General features: G+C 37.3%; 1 protein-coding gene across 2 annotated transcripts in view; it reads right to left on the bottom strand.

Annotated features, from left to right (window-relative positions):
- Npl4 (nuclear protein localization 4) overlaps positions 1 to 24997 on the bottom strand; it is a 536510-nt gene that overhangs the window by 214137 nt on the left and 297376 nt on the right. For both annotated transcript variants that reach the window (XM_090377858.1, XM_090377859.1), the window contains one exon: positions 4660 to 4818. In XM_090377858.1, the coding sequence (XP_090233984.1) occupies positions 4660 to 4818 (159 nt within the window). The remainder of the gene's footprint in view (positions 1 to 4659; positions 4819 to 24997) is intronic.

Raw genomic sequence — 24997 nt, 5'->3', positions numbered from 1 at the left:
TTGTTGAAGTTAAACATAAGGAAGGCACCTGGGGTGGATGGGATCTATCCAGTTATATTAAAGAAGGCAGTAAAAGAAATAAGCAAACCCTTAGCCATAATTATGAGAGGCTCCTTGGACCCATGGGGAGGTCCCCATGGACTGGAGGTGTGCAAATATCACCGGTTCACAAAAGGTGACACAAGTAATTACAGACCTGTTAGTTTAACTTGTGTTCCAGGGAAAATAATGGAATCACTGGTTAAAAAAGCAATGAAGGATGACGTAGACAAGACAAAGCATGGGTTTGTTAAGGGAGGTCTTGTCTGACAAATTTGATTGGATACTGTGATGTGGTCACAGAGGAACTGGATGCAAAAAATAATTCTGATATCATATACAGAGAACCCCATATAACACGGTACTTCTACAAGATGACTGATAAATTGCAGCAATCCTCGCATAACACAGTACTTCTACAACAAGGTTTAGCTCTACCAAGGTTTGAAAATTGCAGAAAATCTCACATAACATGGTATTTTTTTTTCTCTTTTGTGCTGGGAAGACCCTTCTATTATGTTAGATGTAATTTTCAACATTTCCGTTCCTTTTTGTGAATCTCTGCTGTTGACTCGCTATTGTTATGGCCTCCATAGTAGTTTTCTAAAGCACATTTCTGGAGGTCAGTACCATAAAACAATTTGAAGTTTCCGGTTCATTGGTCTTTTCTGTTAGTTTATAATCAATTATAAACAGGTAGTAAACTCAATCCCCTTGCATTTGCTATAGTACTGATAGCTGGAATTCTGTGGGTTTTCATGTTATTATGGTGAATTGTGTTTCCCCTTCCATGAAATATTCAATCACATGAAAAACAAAGAAATTTTCAGAAACTCACTAACTCCGTATCTCACTTGTGCATATTGCGTTTGTTGTAACTTGTGCCTGCCTTTGTTCTTTGTTATTGATTGCTTATCATTTTTACTGTTTTAAATTTTACAAACAAAAAAAAAAAGTCGGTGAACAGAAATATCAATTAGTATGTACATGTTACAGTACATATCAATTAAGATATGTAGGTAAGCGAAAATTTATTTTTATTTTGCTAAGTGGAAAATATTCTTCCAATTTTCACGTATCATTTAAAGTGGGGGGTCCACTGTATTTTGTTGGGAGATTCCTGGGTTAGATTTTGTGCTATTGAACTTGTACTTGTTTGGGACCATAAAAAATTGTGACTTCATAGCATACAGATTGTGGCAGGGAGCAGAAGGTACATGAAATGTAGATGCTGCAGAAGAGATTGTGCTAAGCAGCAATTAAGAGGAAGAAAATTAAAGGAACGTACATTATCTGACATATAAGTATCACAGTTTGTAAGATAAGATGTTTGTTCAGTTATTACTATTTAAGTTACTATTATAAAAATAAAGTTAAAATATTAAGTTATTATTACTATAAAAATTAAGTTTCTGATATTTATAAAAAAACAAAAATGGAGTATTTTTGTTAGCTTTTAGAACGTAACCCCCCCCCCCTCTTTGTACTGGTTCTTAGTCCTGAATAACACAGTTCGCATTCGAGATTTTGTAGGAACCAAACTACCGTGTTATAAGAGGGTTACCTGTACTTGGATTTCAGTAAAGTGTTTAATACTGTTGCCCAGGGAAGACTGCTGTACAAATTGGAGAGGTATGGCATTAAAGGTAAGTTGCTACAATCGATAAAGGGATGGTTGAGTGGGAGACGACAGAGAATGGTAATCAATTAACATTGCTCTTTGTGGACAAATGTTATTAGTGGAGTTCGCCAGGGTTCGGTGTTGGGCCCATTGTTGTTTTGTATATTTATCAATGATATTGATGAAGGTATATCGAGTTTAATGTCCAAGTTTGCAGATGATACAAAGGTTGGCAGGGTCGTTAACGACAGTAAAGACAGTATGCTACTCCAACTGGATCTAGATGAGTTGGGAAAATGGGCTGAGAAGTGGCAAATGAAGTTTAACATTGACAAATGCAAAGTACTGTATATGGGTAGCAATAACCGAAGAGAAACATACCAACTGTGTGGTACTACATTCAAGGAAGTGGAAGTGGAAAGTGAAAAAGACCTGGGGGTAATTGTGCAGCTAAATATGAAGTTCGCTGAGCAGTGCAGATGGGCTGCTAGGGCAGGTCATGGAGCCTTGTCATCGATATAAAGATATTTTGCTAGCAGGGACAGGGAGGTGATTATCCCCTTATACAAGGCAATAGTCATGCCACACAGAGAACTGCGTACAGGTTTGGAGGCCTCATTTTAGGAAGGATGTAGAGTTTGTAGAACAAGTACAAAGAAGGGCAACAAGATTGGTGAGGGGAACAAAGGGGTGCTCTTATCAAGAAAGGCTTAAGTTCTGCAAATTGCAGCACCTGGAGAGTAGGCACCTGCGAGGTGATCTGATTGAGGTGTATAAAGTCTTGAATGGGCTGAGCAAGCTGAATGCTGATGGGATTCTTCTTCTTGCTCAGACTAAGAACATTGGGGGGTGGGGGGGGACCAGTTTCAAATTGAGATAAGATAGTTGTAGAATAGATGTGCAGAAATTTGCCTTTAGCCAGCCGGTAGTTAATTGGTGGAACAGGCTTCCATCTTTTGTTGTGGAAGCTAATAGTCTAAATAAATTTAAGGCTGAGCTGGACAGGCATTTGGAACGAATGGATGGGTGAAATGGGTTTTTTTTTTTTTGGCTGATGCTGCATAAGCTTGCTTTCTTGCATCGTATGCCTCTACTAATGCTAATGACTCCTAGCAATCCCCAACACCTTGCTTTCCATGGAGCAGCCTGGTAAGCAATATGTTAGATTTCCTACTAAGGGTAAGAGATCTTAGTTGGTACTGATAGATCTGCTCAGACCTATTCTTAGTAACAAAACATAAATCATATCCCCTTTGTGCATTAGATGATAGCTGTTGTACAATGTCATCAGCTTTTGACCTCTGACAGATATAACTTTAACAAGAAATAGCAGCACTGAAATTTGCATTACAACTTTACTCTGAAATACACTCGTTGCAATAATAACTGAGGTGTCTTACTAATGTAATATTTGTCAGATCATGAATCCATAGTTATTTCCCTCGCACTTTGCTGCACTTTAACACAGTTTGCTCTTTTTGATATTTTTGCTGGGACATAATTCAACACTTGATTATTTTCTCTTTGACAGACAGTTCAAATCTTTTTCATTCTGTATGGCAATCATTAGCTTTTCGTATAAATCTGTCAAAATAGCTCTGAACGTCACATTAGCCAAATCAAAAACCAATCCCAAAAATTACAATTTCATAATTCCTTGATCATCATTTCAATTAGGCATTAAAATCATACTAAACTAAAGAATAAATAAAAAAATTTTACACCAACCTAAGTCAAAGCAGCACAAGCAGAAACACTAAACACACATGAAGAAAAATTTCTGTAGAGAATAATCAATAAGTGGTTTCAACATTCATGAATAGAACGTGGTGAGAGAACATGATTGGAATAAATGTTTTAGTGAAACAACAATTTGGTAAAATCATAAATGCAGTGGTCTACACTTTTCTCCTATGCATTAACTCTCAAGTTAATAATAAACATTAAATGGCACCATCACTGGTATATAAAAATCCAAAAAAGAAATACTGATTAATTAAATGATGTATATGAATCAATAAAGAGTTGAGATGTAAAGTTCAGTTATGTGTGAAAAATATTACATGTCAATAGAAAAATAAAGGGCACAACAGTGTTTGTCAATTTACTAAAGGAGGAATTAACAGTAAATAGGATGAACATCCATTATAGACAGCAGACTAATAGATTTAAACAATATGACGTGTTATAACTGAGCTTGCAAGTTTAATATGTGTAACCCATACATCAGAAAACGTGCCTTTGCCAGTTGTGCAGCAAATAGCTGTTGTTATGTTGTTATTTGGTTTTTAGGAGCATTAGCAACTAAGGCCATATGTGCAGCAAATAGCATCAGTGCTTTTTCTGTCACACAAAGTGCAAGTGGCTAGTTAGTTAAATTGTGTGTGAGTGTGCCTTTCCACTAGGATAAGAGGTTTTATAAGACATAAGTCATTAAATCTAATTCTAGAGCTGCTGTAGTTATTTAATGTTATTTGTAGGAGTTGCCTTACTTCTTAAATATTGCTTTGCAAAAAACACTGAATAAATGTAACTGTTTTATTTATCTAAAAAGGAGAAGATTAGGAATAATAACTACAGCCATACTGTATACAGGTCTGGAGGCCTCATTTTAGGAAGGACGTAGAGTACAGAATAAGTCGAGTACAGGATCTAGAATGAGTACAGAGAAGGGCAATGCTTTATAGACATGACCCAATTTTATGCTTTTACATATTCCTCAACCAAAGAATCAAACTTTGACTATACTACTTTCATTGGATGTGTGGGGCTGATTGCAGTGCATGCCTCACACACACAAAATGCTGGTTTAAAATTTATCAACTACAATAAAAATAGAAAATGCTGTTATACCGTCTTTTTCAAAAAAGCATTTCTCAGCTTTCTATTAAATTAATTTTAAAGTATGTATCCCTTTAAATCTTCAAAAAATTACATGTATTTAAATACTGCTTGAATACATATATTAAAAAAAAAAAAAGTTCAATATTTGTGCTTACTGCATTTCTAAGATGCTTGACAGTTCCTTTCTGCAGATCCTCTGCTATAAGGTCTGTGAATATCCATCCAACTTTTTTCAATCCAAGCTGCCCAGCAATTTCATCTACTAAGGAACTCTTATCATCATTTAACAACTTTATTGAGTCTTGAGATCCTTCCTAAGGAGATATATGGGGGAAAAAAGGGAGGGGGGAATTTGGCTTTTATACAATACAATATGGAATTATACATAACACACAAAAAAAGTAATTTTTTTTTTGTGTTTTGGAGACTAATACTAGACAAGCCACTGCAATTAACCTATTGTTAAATTCTAGAAGACATTTGAATTAACAAGTAATCAATCTTTCTGTCTCTACTCTGCCAGAGTTCCAACAGCAAAACTGAAGGAATACTATCAAGTGTCTTTAACAAAGTTGGGTACAGCAAGTGTCATACCCAGCTCTGTTAAACAGCTGGACAAAAGAAACCTTGTGGTATACAGAACTTATCATTCACACATCCTCCCCAGTTTTCACCTCATCTACATTAATGTGTCATGAACAATGAAGCAAACAGTTTTGTAGAAAAGAACGAAACCTCTCAAAAATTTCAAATTCATTTAACAAATATACATAGCAGCAGCTCAAAATATAAAGTATGATGTATCAGTTAAAAGGAACAGGGAGTCTTCTTTTTATTTTTACATATAGGCTATTAATTGTATAGGGCTTTTTGTCATATTAAGCTGAAAATTTCGAAAGATACATAATTCACATGCATTACATATTATTTTCAGACCATCAAAATTCTTTTTAGATCATCCAAGTTACCAACAGGCATTTCATACATGTTTGAACAAAAAAAATCTGATGGAATGAGAACAGGCAAACAATATCAACCCCATATTCAGAATATCGTCATATGTCTGTTTTCTGCTACACCCACTTAAAAGAAAACTTTGTCACACTTCAGTGCTTACAAAGCATTACTAACCAGACAAATACATTAGTACTGCACATACAGTAGAAAGCAGCCTTATGCTTTTGCTGTACTAGCACTATCCAAAAAAATAAAAAAGAAAAGATAAAAATCAGATAAATAACTACTCATGTGTTTCCCCAAGCTATCAGCCTCAACCACCCGAAAGAGTTAACTTATAAGAGTAAATAACGGCCTCCATAGCCGAGTGATCAGGAGCGGGAGTGCTGTGGCACACGCTCCTTGAGTAGACCGGGGTTCAAGCCCCGGACTGCTAATTATGGTCGATCTGCCAACCCGCACTGGACCAGCATGGCAGATTATGGTCCATTTCCCTCAGCATGAATTGTTGAGGAGGCTTCCATCTTGCAGTGGGTTGATAATGGCTGCAGTTTTAAGCTAGTAAACAGCTGTTAGAAAGAAAATTTCTAAAATCCAGTCTAAATGACTTAGCCGCCAGGTGTCGTTTGATGAAGATGTAGACTTCTGTAACTGCTGCAAGCTGATAAGTTTTCATTGAAATTTTATCATATTTTTGATTAGTTAGCATATTAATTTGCATTTTCCAAATAGATTAAATAGGCTTAGTGGTGTTTGTTAGATTGTTTATAATTAGGTAGTAATTTTGTAAGTTACAACTCGCTACTCCTACCACTATCGTAGCGGTATCTGTTGTATTTTTTGATTTGTTAACATATTAATTTGTATTTTACAAATAGATTAAATAGGCTTAGTAGCATTCATTAGAGTATTTTTTGAATTTAGCTAGTGACTTTGTAAGTTACAAGTCGCTACTCTTAGCATCAAGTATTGGTGTTTTGGCTGGAATATCACAGCGTAATCAGTAGCATAGAAGAATAGTAGGGTTTTAATTGTGATAAATAAGTATTTTGAGGGTTTCAATCACTTTTTGGGCATAATATCTTTTGTATTTAGCTAAGGATAAGTAATTTAGCATTTTGATCATTACGGTGTAGCGTAAATTGATAATGTATATCTCGAATATGGTAGCTAAGGTATAATGTAAACCTATACAGTGGAATACGTATTAATGCATTAGTTTAGTATAGTGTTGTATAGTCAAGTATAGTACAGTATAGTATAGTATAGTATAGTAAATTAATGAATTAAATTTATTAATCTTATTAATTTTCATTGTTAATGAATTAAATTGTATTTAAATGGAAATCATGCCCCCAGATTAGAGCAAGAAAGAAATATGCACAAAGTAGCAATAATGCTGTGGCTCAGGGGAGAACCAAAGGGGGGGGGGCAATTCTACAATGCATCATGGCCTAAAGAAATATGCACCTTGTGAAATGTTTGCAGACTTTTTGGCAAGGGACATGATGTTACCAGGCGGGGGATGTCTTTCTGTGTGCTCGATGTTTAGTGTAGTCAAGTATAGTATAGTAAATTATATTGTATACCAATTGTATAATCAAGTATAGTATAGTATAGTAGTTGCATAGTCAAGTATAGTATAGTAATTGTATAGTCAAGTATAGTATAGTAAATTAATCAATTAAATTTATTAGCCTTATTAATTTTCATTGTTAATTAATTAAATTGTATTTAAATGGAAATCATGCCCCCAGACTAGAGCAGCAAAGAAATATGAACAAAGTAGCAGTAGTGCTGTGGCTCAGGGGAGAATCAAAGGGGGGCAATTCTACAATGCATCATGGCCTAAAGAAATGTGCAGCTCCTGAAATGCTTGCAGATCTTTCTGGCACGAGACATGATATTGCCAAGGGGTAAAGAAATGTGCAACTTATGAAATGTTTGCAGACCTTTCTGGCACGGGACATGATGTTGCCAGAGGAAGGGGGAGGATGTCTTTCTGTGTGCTCGATGTTTAGTATAGTCAAGTATAGTATAGTAATTGTATAGTCAAGTATAGTATAGTCAAGTATAGCATAGTAATTGTATAGTCAAGCATAGTATAGTAAATTAATCAATTAACTTTATTAACCTTATCAATTTTCATTTAACAATGAAAATTGATAAGGTTAGACTAGAGCAGCAAAGAAATATACACAAAGTAGCAGTAGTGCTGTGGCTCAGGGGACAACCAAAGAAATGTGCAACTCGTGAAATGTTTGCAGATCTTTCTGGCACGGGACATGATGTTGCCAGAGGAAGGGGGAGGATGTCTTTCTGTGTGCTCGATGTTTAGTATAGCATAGTAATTGTATAGTCAAGTATAGCATAGTAATTGTATAGTCAAGTATAGTATAGTAAATTAATCAATTAACTTTATTAACCTTATCAATTTTCATTGTTAATTAATTAAATTGTATTTAAATGGAAATCATGCTCCTAGACTAGAGCAGTAAAGAAATATGCACAAAGCAGCAGTAGTGCTGTGGCTCATGGAAGAACCAAAAGGGGGGCGATTCTACAATGCATCATGGCCTAAAGAAATGTGCAACTTGTGAAATGTTTGCAGATATTTCTGGCACTGGACATGATGTTGCCAAGGGGTAAAGAAATGTGCAACTTATGAAATGTTTGCAGATCTTTCTGGCATGGGACAAGATGTTGCCAGGGAGGGGAGGATGTCTGTGTGTGCTTGATGTAGGCAATGTAGCATTATAGAACCAACCTAGCAATATAGAATTTATGAGAGCTTGAAGGACAGGGTAGATTCTCTCTAAGAACTTAAATTCGGAGACCCATTACAGCCTCAACTGCCCGCATCAATGCCAGAGCATGCAACTGATCATCAGGCAAGACAGCAGCAACCTTCAAGGCAGAATGCACTGGTCCCACAGGAGCTAGTTATTGTCGGGGAGATGAGAAATACACCGTGCAAAAAGGATAGGTGGAATAGGACCAGGGTATGTCTGTCAGAGACAAAAGTTGATGACGTAGAGCAGATAACATCTTTTAAGGGCACAAAGGGTGATATTGTTGTACACGTTGGCACTAATGACATTAAGAGTATGAGATCTGCGAACTTACTTAACAAGTACACGTAAAAGTTGAAAAGAGTCTCGAGTGAGGGTTAAATTTGAGAGTCTGCAACTCTGCCCAGATGATAGGAGGGAGTATATGAGGAGAGCCTTGTCAATCAATTCAGCCCTGGAGATATTATGCAAGCCTCATGGGGTAGAATTTCTCTCAGAGTGGTCTGTGCTTGTTAAAAGGAGAGACTGCTTCTACAGGGATGGCATACACTTAAATAGAAAGAGTGCAAGAATATTTGCTGATGCTATTGAGGGAATGTTAGGTGACTTGGAAAACTGCTAGCTTGGGGTGGGGGAATTCAAAGACTAATCACTTAACGGTAACCACAGGCAGAGGCGGAGCAATATGGCCTTAGTTGCTAATGCTCCTAAAAACCAAATAACAACAACAACAACCACAGGCAGAGGTGAAAGTGATTCTTACACTACTTCTGTTAGAAAGAGCAGCAGCCTGCAAAGTGAGGTACTGCAGATTTCGAGGGCTGCTCGAAGTCATCATGGAACAAGTAAATAATGGATTTTATTAGGGTAACTAAGAGTAATAATAGGTGTATGTATATTTGAATGTACAATGTTAGGAGTATAGTAAATAAATTTTACGAATTTGAAGTGCTGGTCAAGAAATAAAAAGCAGATATTGTTGGAATATCCGAGACGTAGTGCCACACAGATATAAGCATACAGAACATTGTAATAAGCAATGCAAAAATGGAATTCTGCACTGCTTATTACAATGTGTACAGAAAGGATAGACAGGCCAGGAAGGGAAGAGGGGTTATGCTGTTAGTTAAGAAACACAAAAAATCTAAGGAAGTGCATCCAATTGACATTGGTTGAAAATGCAATGTTGAGTCAGTGTGGTGTGACATAAGCACTGGGAGAGGGAAAATGAGAGTAGGTGTGTGTTATAGGCCTAATGAATCTGATGAGTATAATGAGCAAATGGGCAGAGATATATTATAGTATTAGTTGAGGCATATGGTCCAAGAAGGCAAGGCAGGCTTATATTACAACTAGTTGAACTTTTGGTCACACCAAAAGTTCAACTAGTTCAGCCTTAAATTTATTTAAGTTATCAACTTCCACAACAACAGATGGAAGTCTGTTCCACCAATCAACTATCCACAGACTAAATGCAAACTTCTGCACATCTACTCTACAATTGTCTTTCCTCAAATTGAATATATGCCCACTCAGGTTCTTAGTCTGAGAAAACGGAAGTATGCTGTCAGCATTGAGCCTGCTCAAACTATTCAAGGCCTTATACACCTCAATAAGATCACTTTGCAGGTGCCTAGTCTCGAAATGCTGAAACTTGAAGAACTTAAGCCTTTCTTCGTAAGTGCACCCCTTTTTTCCTCTCACCAGTGATCTCGCCCTTCCCTGTGCTCTTACTAGCAACTCTACATCCTTCCTAAAATAAGGTCTCCAGACATGTATGCAGTAGTCAAGATGAGGCCTGACCATTGCCTCATTCAAAGGGATATCACCTCCTTGTCTCTGATAGAAAAATTTCTATATATCATTGACAAAACTCCATGACCTGCTCTGGCAGCCCATATGCACTGCTCAGAGAACTTCATATCCGACTACACAATTACCCCCGATTCTCCAACTTTCTGGGTGTAGTACCACATGATACTTTTCTTTTGGGTTAATGCTACCCATTTGCAGTACTTTGCATTTGTCAATTTTAAACGTCAGTTGCTACGTCTCAGCCCATCTAGCAAACTTTTCTAGATCCTATTGCAGTAGCATACTGTCTTTAGTGTCATTAACAACCCAGGCAACCTTTGTATCATCTGCAAACTTGGACATTAAGCCTGATATACCTTCATCGATATCAATGTTAAATACACAAAAAAACAATGGGCCCAGCACCAAACCCTGAGGGACTCCACTAATAACATTAGTCCACGTAGAGCAGTGTGAATTTATAACCACTCTCTGCCGTCTCCCATTCAACCATCCCTTCATCCATTGCAGCAACTTGCTCTTAATGTCATATCGCTCCAATTTATACAGCAGTCTTCCATGTTCAACAGTATCAAAAGCTTTCTTGAAATCCACGTATTTGATATCAAAATTATTTTTTGCTTCCATTTCCTTTGTGACCACATCATAGTTGTTGTCGTGAATTGGGGAAACATTTGCACATCTCCATTCCATAGGGACCTCCCCTGAATCTAAGAATGTTCTCATAATTGTGGCTAAGTGTTGGCTATCTTCCCTCACTGCCTCCTTCAATATAACTGGATAGAGTCCATCCACCCCCAGGTGCCTTTTTTATGTTTAATTTCTACAATTTCTCTTCTACTTTGCTCTCAGTTATTACAAAATCACTTAACTCACTGTTTTTCTTTGCATCCTTTGCCAAAGATTTCCCATAATCTGCCTTTGCCTGCATAACCTTCTTTGTGACTTAATTACAGACTAGATTATATCTGCCGTAGGCTTCTGTGTTGCCTGATAATTTATATGCATCCCATTCTTTTTTTCTTCTCTGCCACAAGCCTCATTAATTCATCTGACATCCATTTGGGCCTGAACCTTGAACAGTATTTCTTAGTTGATATGAAAAGCGTAGTAGCTTCCAAGATTCCATTTAGAATTTACTGTTGGCAACATCATCAGCTGATCCCAATGTATAGAATTTTAAAACTGTCTGAGATCACTGTAGTCACCTTTACGGAAGCAAAAACCCATCCTTTACCTTTGATGGTAGTTACATTTAAGTAAATTCCACATCAGTATACTGAGATCACTGTCACCTAGTGGTCCCTTTATCTGCAAATTCTAAATGCATGAAGAATCACTGCTGATAATCAAATCAAGAGTATTACTCCCTCTGGTTGCCCCTCAAACCTGTTTCTGTAGAAAATAATCCTCAAATAAATCCACAAAAGTCTTGTTAGCGTGCGAGTGACCAACTACAAGTTTGAGTCAATATCTGGAAACTTAAAATCCCCCATTACAAGACATTCTGATTTAATGGCCCACTATTTCTCTGCACAACTGTTCGTTCTACTCGTTAAATTCATTAGCCCTATAACACACTCCTACTCTCATTTTCTCTTTCCCAATGTTTATGTCACACACCAAATAGACTCAACTTTGCACTGTCCACCCATGTCAACTGGATGCACTTCTTTAGATCTTATGTGTTTCTGAACTAACAGCATAATCCCTCCTCCCTACTCTGTCTGTCCTTACTGTACACATTGTACTCCCCAAATTCTGATTCTGTGCTGCTTATATCTGCGTGACACCATGCCACTGATATCCCAACAATATAAACACCTTTGATGCCTTGATCAGAACTTGAAATTCATCAAATTTATTTACTATACTTCTAGAATTGGTGTACATGCACCTGTTCTTACTCTTAGTTACCCTAACAGCCCATGTATTTTCTTGTTCTATGATGACTCCCAGCAGCTCTTGAAACCTGCAGCAAATTGCTCTCTAGACTGTTGCTTGTTACAATAGAAGCAGTGCAAGAATCACTTTTGCCTCTGTCCATGGCTACTGTTAATCTTTTAGTCTGCGATTCCCCCCCCCCCCAGCTAGCAGTCGGAAATAAATCCTTAGTGAGTGCTGTTATTTAATTACAGTTCTATCCATCATATTTCAATAACACTTGATATCATCATAAAGGAGTTGTTTCCTGTTTGTGTTCGGGCTCCTTTTTTATATTAAACTTGGAAAAGAAATGCCAAAAACATTTTCTATACTGTGTACAAAGAAAAAGAAAAGAACAACTTGGACTGCTTACTAAGGTTTAGGATACATGAATTAGAGAACTTGTAAACCACAGGTTCTCATTCACTGCACTCCCCATCCCTTATTGGGATTTCCCTTTTAAATGCACAGATCCAGACACTTGTCATTTTTGTTGGATTCTGACTGCTTCCCAAAAAGGACTAAGTAATTCACACAACACAGCTGAAAAAGAAACAAAGATTATTATTTTCAAAAAGTTCACAGTTATTTAAAACTTATGAAGAAACTCAAAACACAATGGTTTACAATGTTAGTAGACACATTAACTAGGTCGTCATCGGCTATTAATTCAGCACAAAAAAAATGTCCAAAGTAGCCATTGTATTTTATTCTTAATGATGAATTGTTCTCGAACAATAAAAACAGCTTTTGCAATGTTTGGAATATTGAAATGTGTTGTAAATCTTTGTTTGGAATGTTTAAAACCCCAAGCATTTTTGCTGTTATGGGCACCACATCAGGCACCAATGCAAAATTCACTGATTTCACTGACGACAATATTCTAGTGGTCCACATGCAAAGCCTTTTGAAAGCTTGGTAACTAGACACCTTACAAGGCACCTGAGTTTGAAAAGGTTCTGAGTAGGGTTAATAAAATGAATGAAGCTGGAATTTTCACTGTTATAAAGAATTTCAGAACTAGGGACAAAAATTACAGGAGAAGAGTGGTTAGGCTAGATTCTAGGAAGTTTTCTTTTGGCGAGTTAACTATTAAAAGAAATTGCCTCCGCAGGTAGTTTCAGATAACAGTTAGAACAAAATTCAAAAGGCAACTAGTATATAGTTACCAATGTGAGGAGGGAAGTCCATAATTTGTATTTTCTTATCTACTTTTTAGTTGTTTTTTTTTGGTATGTGGTTTCCTTGCCCTATAGAGCTACTGCTAACACTAATTCTGTTTTATTTATAATTTAGTTCACATTTTATCGACTCTCCTGCTCTCTTAACTCATTCTTGTCTTCAATGCATGTTCTCCTTGCTTCTTTTTAGAAGGAATTATTCGCCTATGAATCTGGTATTATTAATCTTCACAGGACTGATATTTTTGTTCTCAAAAATACATACAGAAAGCTGACTGTTAGTGTGCTAAAGTTTTTTTTTTTTTTTAATCCTAGTATTCACCTATTATGTTCAATTAAGACTAACCAAGGATATTTATAGGCCTTCCAATTTTTTTTCATTATTTCCATATGTCTTTATATGTTGTTCAAAAATGTAAATAGTTGCACATTATTGATTATTATATAATATCGGTGTAGATACACCATAGTTTACTCATAAATTAAACTACATATGAAGTGTAAAGGCATAATTTTTAATTGTATCTCATATTGTGGCTACACCGACATAGCCATAAATAACAGTAGAGACGACTACTGTTATTTATTCTCAGTGTATACCACCACCACCACCCAGATGGCACCATTTCAAAGCTGTTGGCCTATCATCGGTCGGTGGGCAGGTACCCTGATAATGCAAATGTATCATCACAGTTTAGAAGTGGTTCCACAATATGAGCGATGCCAAATGGTGAATAAATTGGAGAATGTTGTGTGGACGTAGCTTATTGCCGCTCCTGGAACAGAGAAGTTTTTTCTGATTTATTTTCTGTTTTATTAGCTTAAATTGGCATATTAACTTATTTTCTAGAGTAGCTTTATATTCCTAGTTACGATACTTAGTTTAAAGTTTAACTTAGATAGAGATTTTGTAGGTATTACTTAGTATCGGTAAGGGTATCAAATCCACGTGTTACAAGTTGCAGCTCCATTGAAAGAGAGGGTTTTTTTTTTTAACCATATTTAGCCGATTTATTAACCAATTGTTATATCAAATTATTTTTTGTAAGTAGCTAGTCAGGATCCTTAGTTTATTCTGAATTGACACAGCGAGATTTGGAAGTTAATCGATACTTAAGTGTCCGTAGATTTACCATTCGTAAATTGCGGCCATTGTTACGCGACACAAAATATCTCAAACTAGATAGCATAAGCTTAGTATAGTATAGTACATAATATAATATTGTCAATTAATCAGTAAATCTATTAATCTTGTTGAACTTCATTGTCAATTAAATTGTACTTTTAACTATATACATATAATGACTTAGATACGTAACATAAATAATTAGCAAAAATAAATAATTAATACTTAACTTGATACGGAAGTTATATAAAGGGATTTCATAGATAACACTCGATACTGAAACATAAATATAGCGTTATAACTGTTGGAATACAAGTTTAGGGTTTTAATTTTGTGCTGAAATTATTATTATTATTATTAGTCATATGGTGCAAAGAAGCCTGAGGCTTATGCTGCACCAGCCAAAAAAAAATTCCCGAATTACCCTGAGAGAGAGAGAGAGAAAGGAAGAAATCACCAAGAAAGAGAAGAATGACGATATCCAGCTCAGGACCCTGGGTTTGCCAAGCCCATGCTCACCAGATGTGAGCCCCTGGGGTTAATTAAATCGAAATCATGACTCAGACCAGAGCAGCAAAGTAAAAGGCTCAAGCTAATGGGAGAGTGCTGTGGCTCAGGGAAGAACAGAGGGGGCACTTGCCCTCTGAATCACAGCCTTTTAAAATGCACTATTTGCTTGATGTTTGTGGAGCAGTCAGGTATGGGACTTGATACTGCCATTGGGGATATCTTTGTATGTGCGCGATGCAAGGAGAGTAAGGAAATCAGGCGACAACTCAGCATTGTTATGGGCCTATATGAGAGCTTGAGGTACAGGGTGGATGCCCTCGAAGGATTAAAAGTGAGGGGCCCATCTGGTTCTCAGCTGCCCACACCAACGCCAGAGCTTGCACTTGGGCATCACGCAACACAGCGGCAACCCACAAGGCAGAATGCGCTGGTCCCACAGGAACTAGTAGTTGTTGGTGACACTACTGTCAGGGGAAACGGGGAACATAGTATGTAAAAAGGATAGGTGGAACAGGACCAGGGTATGTCTGCTAGGGGCATAGGTTGATGACGTTGTAGAGCGGATATCTTTTAATGGCACAAAAGATGATATAGTTGTATGAATTGGCACTAATGATATTAAGAGTAGGAGACCGGCAGAATTACTTAACAAGTACAGGTTACTGTTGAAAAAAAGCCGTGAATTAGGGTTGAATTTGGAAGTGTCTGCAATTCTGCTCAGACACGATAGGAGGGAGTATATGATGAGAGCCCTGTCGATCAATTTGGCCCTGGAAAGATTGTGCAAGGCTCAAGGGGTAGAATTTTTTTCAGCCTAGTCTGTACTTGTTAACAGGAGAGACTGCTTCTACAGGGAGGGGATACACTTAAATAGAAAGGGTGCAAGAATGTTTGCTGATGCTATTGAGGCAGTGTTAGTTGGGTCGGAAAACTGCTAGATTGGGGGGGGGGATACAAGGACTAATAGATTAACAGTCGCCAATGGTAGAGGTGAAAGTGATTCTTGCACTGCTTCTATTGGAATGAGCAGCAGCTTGGAAAACAAGATGTAGGATATTTCAGAGACTGCTGGGAGTCATTGCGGTACAAGTAAACACATGGGTTGTGTTAGGGTAGCTAAGAAAAAGAACAGGTGCATGTATACTTGTGTGTACACCAATGCTAGGAGTTTAGTAAATAAATTTGAAGAATTTGAGGTATTGCTCAAAGCATCAAAGGCGGATATTGTTGGGATATCAGAGACGTGGTGTCACACAGATATAAGTAACGCAGAACTGGAATTTGCGGAGTTTTTTTTTTTTTTTTTTTGGTAGTTGTTGGCGCAACGGCTTCTGTGGCCATAATGCACCTCCCAAGGGTTTTTGCAGTACTTTGATCCAAGCCCGAGGCAGGATTCGAACCCGCGACCTTTGGGTTGCCAGGCAGGCACTTTACTCACCTGGCTAGCCCGGTCGGCAATTTGGGGAGTACAACGTCTACAGAAAGGATAGGAAGGGAGGAGGGATTATGCTATTAGTTAAGAAACACATAAAATCCAAGGAAGTGAAGCCAGTCGACATCACTGGACAGTGCAGTGTCGAGTCAGTTTGGTGTGACATTGGGAGATCAAAATTGAGAGTAGAAGTAATAGGCCTAATGACTCTGATAAGTGTAATAAGAAACTGTACAGGGAAATAGAGTGGGCCAGTAAATCAGAGAATCTTATAATGGGGGATTTTAATTTCCCAGATATTGACTGGAATTTGTAGGTTGGTCACTCACACTAGCAAGGCTTTTGTGGATTTATTGGATGATTGTTTTCTAAATCAGCATGTTCGGGAGGCAACTAGAGGGAGCAATACTCTTGATTTGATTATCAGTAGTGATTCTTCATGCATTAAGAATCTGCAAATACAGGAACCACTAGGTGGCAGTGATCACAGTGTGCTGAAGTGGGATTTACTGAAAGAGGTAACTACCATTAGGGGTAAAGGGAAGGGTTATTGCTTTCGTAAAGGCGACTATGATGGTCTGAGACAGTATTTAAATTCTATACAGTGGGACCAACTGATGATGTTACCAACAGCAAACTCAAAATGGGAAGCATTCAAAGAACTTATCTTGGAAACTACTAGGTTTTACATACCAACTAAGAAATATTGTTCAAGGCTCAGGCCTAAATGGATGTCAGATGAACTAATGAGACATATGGCAGAGAAGAAAAATGCATGGCATAAATATAAATTAACATGTGACACAGAAGCCTATGATAGATATAAGTTGATCTGTAACCAAGTTACAAAGAAGGTTAGGCAGGCGAAGGCAGATTATGAGAAATCGTTGGCAAGGAATGCAAAGAAAAACAGCAAAGAGTTCTTTACTTATGTAAACTCTAGAAGGAAGGGGATGAATCAGATTGGTCCAGTTGATATCGATGGTTCAACTGTTCATGATCCTGCTCAGGTAGCTAACAAACTAAATCAATATTTTGCATCTACATTCACACATGAGGAGTTATTCTGGAAGGGGAATGCCATAGATGAAGTAAACACTGGCAGTGAGCTAGATGATCTTGTAATAATTGCGAGTAAAGTGGAGGAGAAATCGTTGAAGATAAATACAAGAAAGGCACCTGGGGTGGATGGGATCTATCCAGTTATATTAAAGGAGGCAGCAAAGGAAGTAAGCAATCCGTTAGCCATAATTATGAGAGCTTCCTTGGACTCAGGGGAGGTACCCACAGACTGGAGATGTACAAATGTAACCCCAATTCACAAAGGAGGATCAAAGGCTGACACAAGTAATTATAGACCTGTGAGTTTAACTTCTGTTCCAGGAAAATTAATGGAAGCACTGGTTAAAGAAGCACTGCAGGATCATCTTGACAAGAATTCAGTTATAGCTCAGACACAGCATGGTTTTGTTAAGGGAAGGTCTTACCTGACCAATTTGATTGGATACTATGATGCAGTCACAAAAAAGAATTGGATGCAGGAAATAACTTTGATATTATATATTTGGATCTTAGAAAGGCTTTTGATACTGTTGCACATGGAAGACTGCTGCACAAATTGGAGCAGTGTGGCATTGGTAGCAAATTGCTGCTATGGATAAAGGGATTGTTGAGTAGCAGAAGACAGAGTGGTAATTAATGGACACTGCTCATCAAGGACTAATGTTATTAGTGGAGTCCCTCAGGGTTCAGTGTTGGGTCCATTGTTGTTTTCTGTATTTATAAATAATATTGATGATGGTATATCAAGCTTAATGTCCAAGTTTGCAGATGATACATAGGTTGGCAGCGTTGTTAAGGACGCTACTGACGCTATGCTGCTGCAACAGGATCTGGAAAGGTTGAGCAGATGGGCTGAGAGGTGGCAAATGAAGTTTGACATTGACAAATGTAAAATACTACATAGGGGAAAGAGCAACCCCAAAGTAACGTATCAACTCTGTGGTACTACACTGACAGTGGTAGAGAATGAAAATGAACTGCGGGTAATTTTTCAGGCAGATATGAATTTCTCTGAGCAGTGCAGATGGGCTGCAAGAGTAGCTCATGGTGTCTTATCATTGATATACCGGAATTTTTCTAGCAGGGATAGAGGTGATTATTCTCTTGTATAAGGCAATGGTCAGGCCGCACCTTGAGTACTGTATACAGGTCTGGAGGCTTCATTTCAAGGATGTAGAGCTGCTGGAACGAGTACAGAGAAGGGCAACAAGGTTAGTGAACGGAACAAATGGTTGCTCTTACGAAAAAAGGCTTAATTTTGCAAATTATAGTGTCTGGAGACTAGGCACCAGCGAGGTGATCTGATAGAGGTGTACGAAGCCTTGAATGCTTTGAGCATGCTCAATGCTGATGGGATACTGCCTCTTGCTCAGAATAATCGCCTGAGAGGGCATAAATTAAAATTGAGGAAAGACAGATATAGGATAGATGTGCGGAAATTTGCCTTTAGCCAGCAGGTAGTTGGTTGGTGGAAGACTTCCATCCCTTGTTGTGGAAGTTGATAGCCTAAATAAATTTAAGGCTCAGCTGGACAGGTATTTCGAACGAACGGAGGGGTAAAGTGGAAGGGGTTTTTTTTTTTTTATTTATTTTTGGCTGATGCTGCATAAGCTTGCTTTCTTGCATCATATGCCTCTACTAATGCTTATGCTAATGCTAAATGGATAATGTATTTTAAAGACGAAATGTACAAGGTGGATACCACCACCCAGACAGGACCATTTCAAAGCTGCTGACCTATCATCGTTGGGCAAGCAGGTACCCTGATAATGCAAATGTGCGACATTTGCGAAACAATGCCTTTACACTACATATGTAGCTTAATTTATGGGTAAACTATGGTGTATCTACACCGATGTTATATAGTTATTTAAACCCATATGTTATTATGCCTTGTGCCTTTGGTCTTTAAAATACATTATCATTTATTCACCATTTGGCATCTCTCATATTGTGGAACCACTTCGCAACTGTGATGGCATGTCTACATTATCAGGGTACCTGCCCCCCCCACCGATAATAGGCCAACAGCTTTGAAATGGTGCCATCTGGGTGGTGGTATCCATTGAGAATAAATAACAGTGGTCGTGTCTACTAGAGAAGCATCACTTATTTGAAGTAGCGCAATGGATACCACCCCCACCACCGAGACGGCACCATTTCAAAGCTGTTGGCCTATCATCGGTGGGTGGGCAGGTACCCTGATAATGCAAACGTGTCATCACAGTTTAGATTATTGTACATTCCTGATATCTCGTTGTGAAGATAGCCACAATATGAGATACAATTAAAAACAATGCCTTTATACTACGTACATAGTTTAATTTATGGATAAACTATGGTTTATCTACACCAATATTATATAGTTATTTAAACTCACATGTTATTATGCTTTGTGCATTTCTTCTTTAAAATACATTATTGATTATTGTATATTCGTGTTAATTTTTAATTTATATTTCTGCATAGAGGTGAACTGTATGTATTATTCCAAATAAATAAATAAATTAATTAATTAATTCATTCATTCCATTCTACAACACTGCTGTCGACAAGAATTGAAAATGTTCTCAGGAATCAAACAAAAGGAATCAAAACTGCTTTTGGTAATTTTAAAAAATAGCATAGTTTTTTTTAAGAAAAAGACCAGTAGAGTTTTGAAACATCACTCTTAAGTATCAGGAAATATAGTAAATAAGGAAAACACTTGTGATGAAATCAATATAAATTCAAAAATTACAATTAAAAAAAAAAAAATTAAATTACTATTGATTTACAGGGTGCTGCTTCACACATGAAATTTGTAGGATGTGATGAAGCAAGATCTTAGCCAAAATCACATTGTGTGATAAATCAATTACACTGAACAACAAATTTTGGGTCATATCTTGTTATGAGCAGGAAAGTAAGTTTACTTTATAGATTTTGGGATTCTAAACATAGAAATAGTGCAGATTGTTTTAAAAAAAAAAAACAAGTTTTTTTTAATATTTATACAAGGTTTTTTTTATTTATATGGCAGTAAGTTGTAGCTATGAACATACCTGTATCAAATATATGCCCTTTTTGCCTTTCACTTGTATTCAGCTTCAGCTTCAGGAGCATCCCTTTTCACCATTCCACAATAACAGCATTTCACCAATTCTGATGAAATGCTGTTATTTTCACAGAATGATCCAAAATTAATTTCACTGGTGTAGCCTCGAGGCCAAAAGCTCTGCCTTATTCTTCACCAGTTCCAGACCCCCTAATGAGGTCATTAAGCTCACTTTGTGATGTAATGTGGTTCAGAAGGATAAAGGTTTGGACAAAATGGTGGATTTCTTGATGTAGGCAGCTGCTGTACTTCTTCATATATATCAAATTGATGTTCACCAGTGTCTTATCTTCATCGGAGTTTACAAAAAAATGGTCGGATGGTTCAGGAATAGATTGTACTTCACTGTGAGGCATGGGACAAATTTCAGTTGGTATATTTGGGTATGTCACTGTCCACTTTTTCTTCATTGTCATCCCTTTTCTAATAGGAGGCACCATACAGAAGTAAAAGTCTGTAATGTGATTTGTTGGTTCCCTCCATACAATGGGCATTGCAAAAAGCATAAAATGTCCCTTTCAATACATCCACACATTGAGTTTTGATGAACAGGTAGTGCAGCATATGTGTGGAATCCAGTTCTTGTCCTGGTCGCCTGCTTTACACCCAAAGGAAAAGAAGTAGGCTTTTTTATGGCTGGAGTTAAGGGGTGTTTTCTTGAAGTTAATGTGATTTCTCCACATATGTAACAAATCATCCAGACTATTCACACAATTACAAGGCATATTATTCTTACATGACGCAAATACTGCGCAAAAAGTACGAATCTCATAGAAAACAACAGTTAACCGAGAAAAAAAAAAAATCACCCAGTACTACCCATATTTGAGGATACTGCAACAGAGTTAAAGATGCAGAGAGGCGACAGTTGCTGATCACATAAGAGAATGGTGGTACTGAAATGGTGTTGCCGTGTGTTTTGCAGACAGCCATAGTTGATAATGTAGAGTAACTCGCTAATATGAGACCCCCAACTGTAATTCGAAAACAAGAGCCAATCGACAAATTTTAATGTGATTTTCGTGTTCAGCAGCATAAAATTAGTTAAGATTGGGTATTTTTGTTTTTGGAACATTTTACATGTTGACCAGTGTTATTTATGATGGAATGCAGCACCCAAAGAATTTACAAATTATTATTTTCTTATTTATTTATTTATTTTTTTATTTTTTTTTGCTATTTTGGATATTGACTCAACACACCCTCTTTAAAAGATGGGGGAACGGACAAACTATGAATTAATGAAACAACCAAATCTATAAATTTTAATTCCAATTTCTTTTTGATGTAATGTAAGCAATCTTCTTAATTATGATAATACAATAATTTGTGTTGCCACATCATTCCACACAGAAGGCTTGCTGTCATTAATTTGTAGTAAATAATAGTAAATACGGTTAAAGCTTGTAGTTAAAGTAGTAAATATGGAGTAAAAAGTTTGCTGTCATTAAGTTCATAACTGTAAATTGGGTAAATGTATGAGAAATAGTGTTGTAGCTGCCAGGAATTATGCACAAAAATATACAAATTGTTAGCAAACTGATAGAGGTATAATTCTTTTGGGGAATGAAAGACTATGTGAAATTAGTCAATAATAACTCTGTCATGTGGGTGCTGGTGCACAACAAGCTATACACAATTTGGACTTGAAAAAAATAATGGATACTGTTAGCTCACAACTAGGCTCGTGTGGATGACTTCATGGAACAAAAGATGCATCTCTATTATATCCAAACAAATAAAACTGCTGCCTGTGGACTTTCCCCCACAAAAAATGTACTGTACATGGCTATTACAAAAGGTACACAGAGGATCCTATGGGCCTTATCAAGGTTCTGAGGACAAGAAATGCATTTCACAACATCCACAAACAATGGATGTGGGTGTAGCACAATCTACAAACCATGAATATAAGATACATAAACAGCATTTCTTCTTCAATGTCCGGGCAGGAATAGCAATGGACATAAATTTAAATGAGATCTTTTCTTTGCAGGTGATATCAATGCTTGATCTAATGCTTTCTACACCACTAGAAATATTTTGTAATAAATAAACATGTTACAAACCAGGTTCTTGTTCATATGCACAATGAGTAAGAAAAGGGATTACAAATTTTCCTTTCACATTTGATGTCATATCATAAGTGGCATCACAATCAAATGTCTAGCATTCTCACAGCCTATTGCTCTCTAGCACACACCCCTTCCTCTGAGCTTCATTAAACCCTACTTAATTTAACTGTTGCAGAGCCGAATCCATAGTACCCCTCTCCCCAAAATAAATACTTCTTTTTATTTCTGTTTAAAGCAACATGGCTAAATTTTTCAATCTAAAAAGCATCTTATTTTTTTTTCAGTGTCCCCCCCCCCCATTACTATAAAGTTCCTATCAATATATGGATAGGATCAGCATTCGAAAGGCAGTGGCTGAGACGGTTGCATTGCCTTGTGCTCCTGCTTAATGTATTATGTTTCAATGCTAATTTTCTATCCCAGTCAAGTATTTGATATCCAGCAACTCCCAGGTCTCCGGAGCATCCAATTCTGATGAAAGCATCACTCTTGAACGATTGGGTAAATTTTTACCCAATCATTCAAACCTGCTATTCATTGTTTAAATCAGGCTATGGAATGCTGCACAGTACAGGGTCACACTAACAAACTTAGTGTGATCATGACCCCACCTGAAACAGGTCAACGCATAGCTGGATAGTTTTCTTTGTCTCACTGATGATGGGGAGTGAGTTCCCACTGGGACACTTTGAATGAACAGGAGCAAAGACTGCTAATAACAGCAGACAGGCAAGCAACATGTTTCAAATGAAGTGTTCTAAATTTTTTCCAGTCTTGATCGCGGAATTTGAACTGAGGAATATCTGCTGTTGATCTGTACCAGGAACCTTTATAACCATTTTTACGCCAATGACTTCCCCCATTCCTTCCTTCCCCGTCCAACTCTTGCATTTGACTGAAGATAGATTCCCCCAACCTATGTGTAACTTTGAACACATTAAATGTTCCAATCTGTCATACTGCAGAAATAACTGTCCTTTATTTAATTTTTCTACTATATGCTTACCCCTATACTGCCACATATCTCAGCCAGAGATAATTCAACTACCATTATACCCCCTGGGAACTATACTTACAAATTGTGCAGAAATAGCCCTGTTAATCCAAATCCATGCAAACTGGAAGTCATACTTTTCTAATTTTCAAGTTATATTCACACGCCAACTATGTGTAACAGTGAGGAATAATTCATTGAGGGACAGCTCTCTGTAACCCTCACGCAAACAGAGAATGAACCATATTTCACAGATGATCAGGAAGATGCTGAAGAACAGCAACTAGTATCAGCTTATAAAATTCATCCAAGGAAACTTGCTATCCAAGGGAAACAAAAAATAAACTCAGGAATGGACCAAAATGAAGAGATAATTAAAACCAATAATGACTTAAACACCACCCAACTACCAGATGGAACCATCATCATGGCCCAGGTACTGTCACTGCACCTCGACCTGGAGGACATCATGGTCAAAAGGATAATTGAATCACCACTGCGGTTATATAAATTATCTGTGTGTGTGGTTGAAAATGGAGCATATGCTATTAAATTTACACATTGAACATGAGAGAACCAAAGCAAAACTTGATGTCTATCTAGATAAAAGGGTGAATGAAAATACTACAGCACCCCTTTCCTACGCCAAAGCACTGAGGATGATTCCAACGGATCACAAGAAGTAAACGCTTCTCAAAGAATCTCACCTTGTTCTATTGAAAGTATCTAACACCATTGAGGTTAAAAAATATCTAACACCATTGAGGTTTAAAAGCTTCCTCAGGACTTAAAAAAATAAAATAAAATAAAGTCTATCAGAAAAACTAGAAACACTGGTATCAAAAAAGCAACAAAACAAGAGGCCAAAGCAATCATTTCCAATCCTACAATTAGTATTCTAACAGCAGAATACCTAAAGAAGAAAGGCCCCTCAATCATTATTTTTGACTTGTACATGGGAAATTACCCCAGACAGCAATTCTAAAGAACTTTCTCAGGGGAATATCTGCAAATCAAACCCAAGAAAAAAGAGACAGGGATCACATAAAATCAAAATACCACACCAAGTCCAAGTCTCTTAACCTCTGCAATTGGGTAGTGGAATTCTCTCCAATAGCCCGAACCAACTAAAACCACAAGACAGGATTTTTATTGTTTGGAGCAGCCACTGCTTCAAGGAACACGTGGCTATAACTAAATGCTTCAGATGCTGTCATTTTGGACACATCACCCACATGTGCACACAAATGGAATCAACCTGAGAGAATTGCTCCCAAGAATGGGGTGATTATAGCAGCTGCCCAAACAAGTCATTAGTTGCAGAGTATGCAAATTGCAAAGCAATGAAAATGGATACAGCCCACTCAATCAGGAACATGCCCTATTTACATCAAGGCAAAGCAAACCGAACAGCTAAAGACCAACTGTGGCAGAGAGGCCTAAACCATTCAACAACAATGTTACTAAATTTATACAACTTAATGCTCAGCGAGCATGTGCAGTAATGGATGAAATAAGGAAAAAGG

This window comes from Mastigoproctus giganteus, chromosome 7 (assembly GCF_048544385.1).
Source record: "Mastigoproctus giganteus isolate SK-2022 chromosome 7, ASM4854438v1, whole genome shotgun sequence".
Lineage (NCBI taxonomy): Eukaryota > Metazoa > Arthropoda > Arachnida > Uropygi > Thelyphonidae > Mastigoproctus > Mastigoproctus giganteus.
The sequence above is the reverse complement of the archived record's forward strand: the minus strand, read 5'-3'. Positions and strand labels throughout refer to the sequence as shown.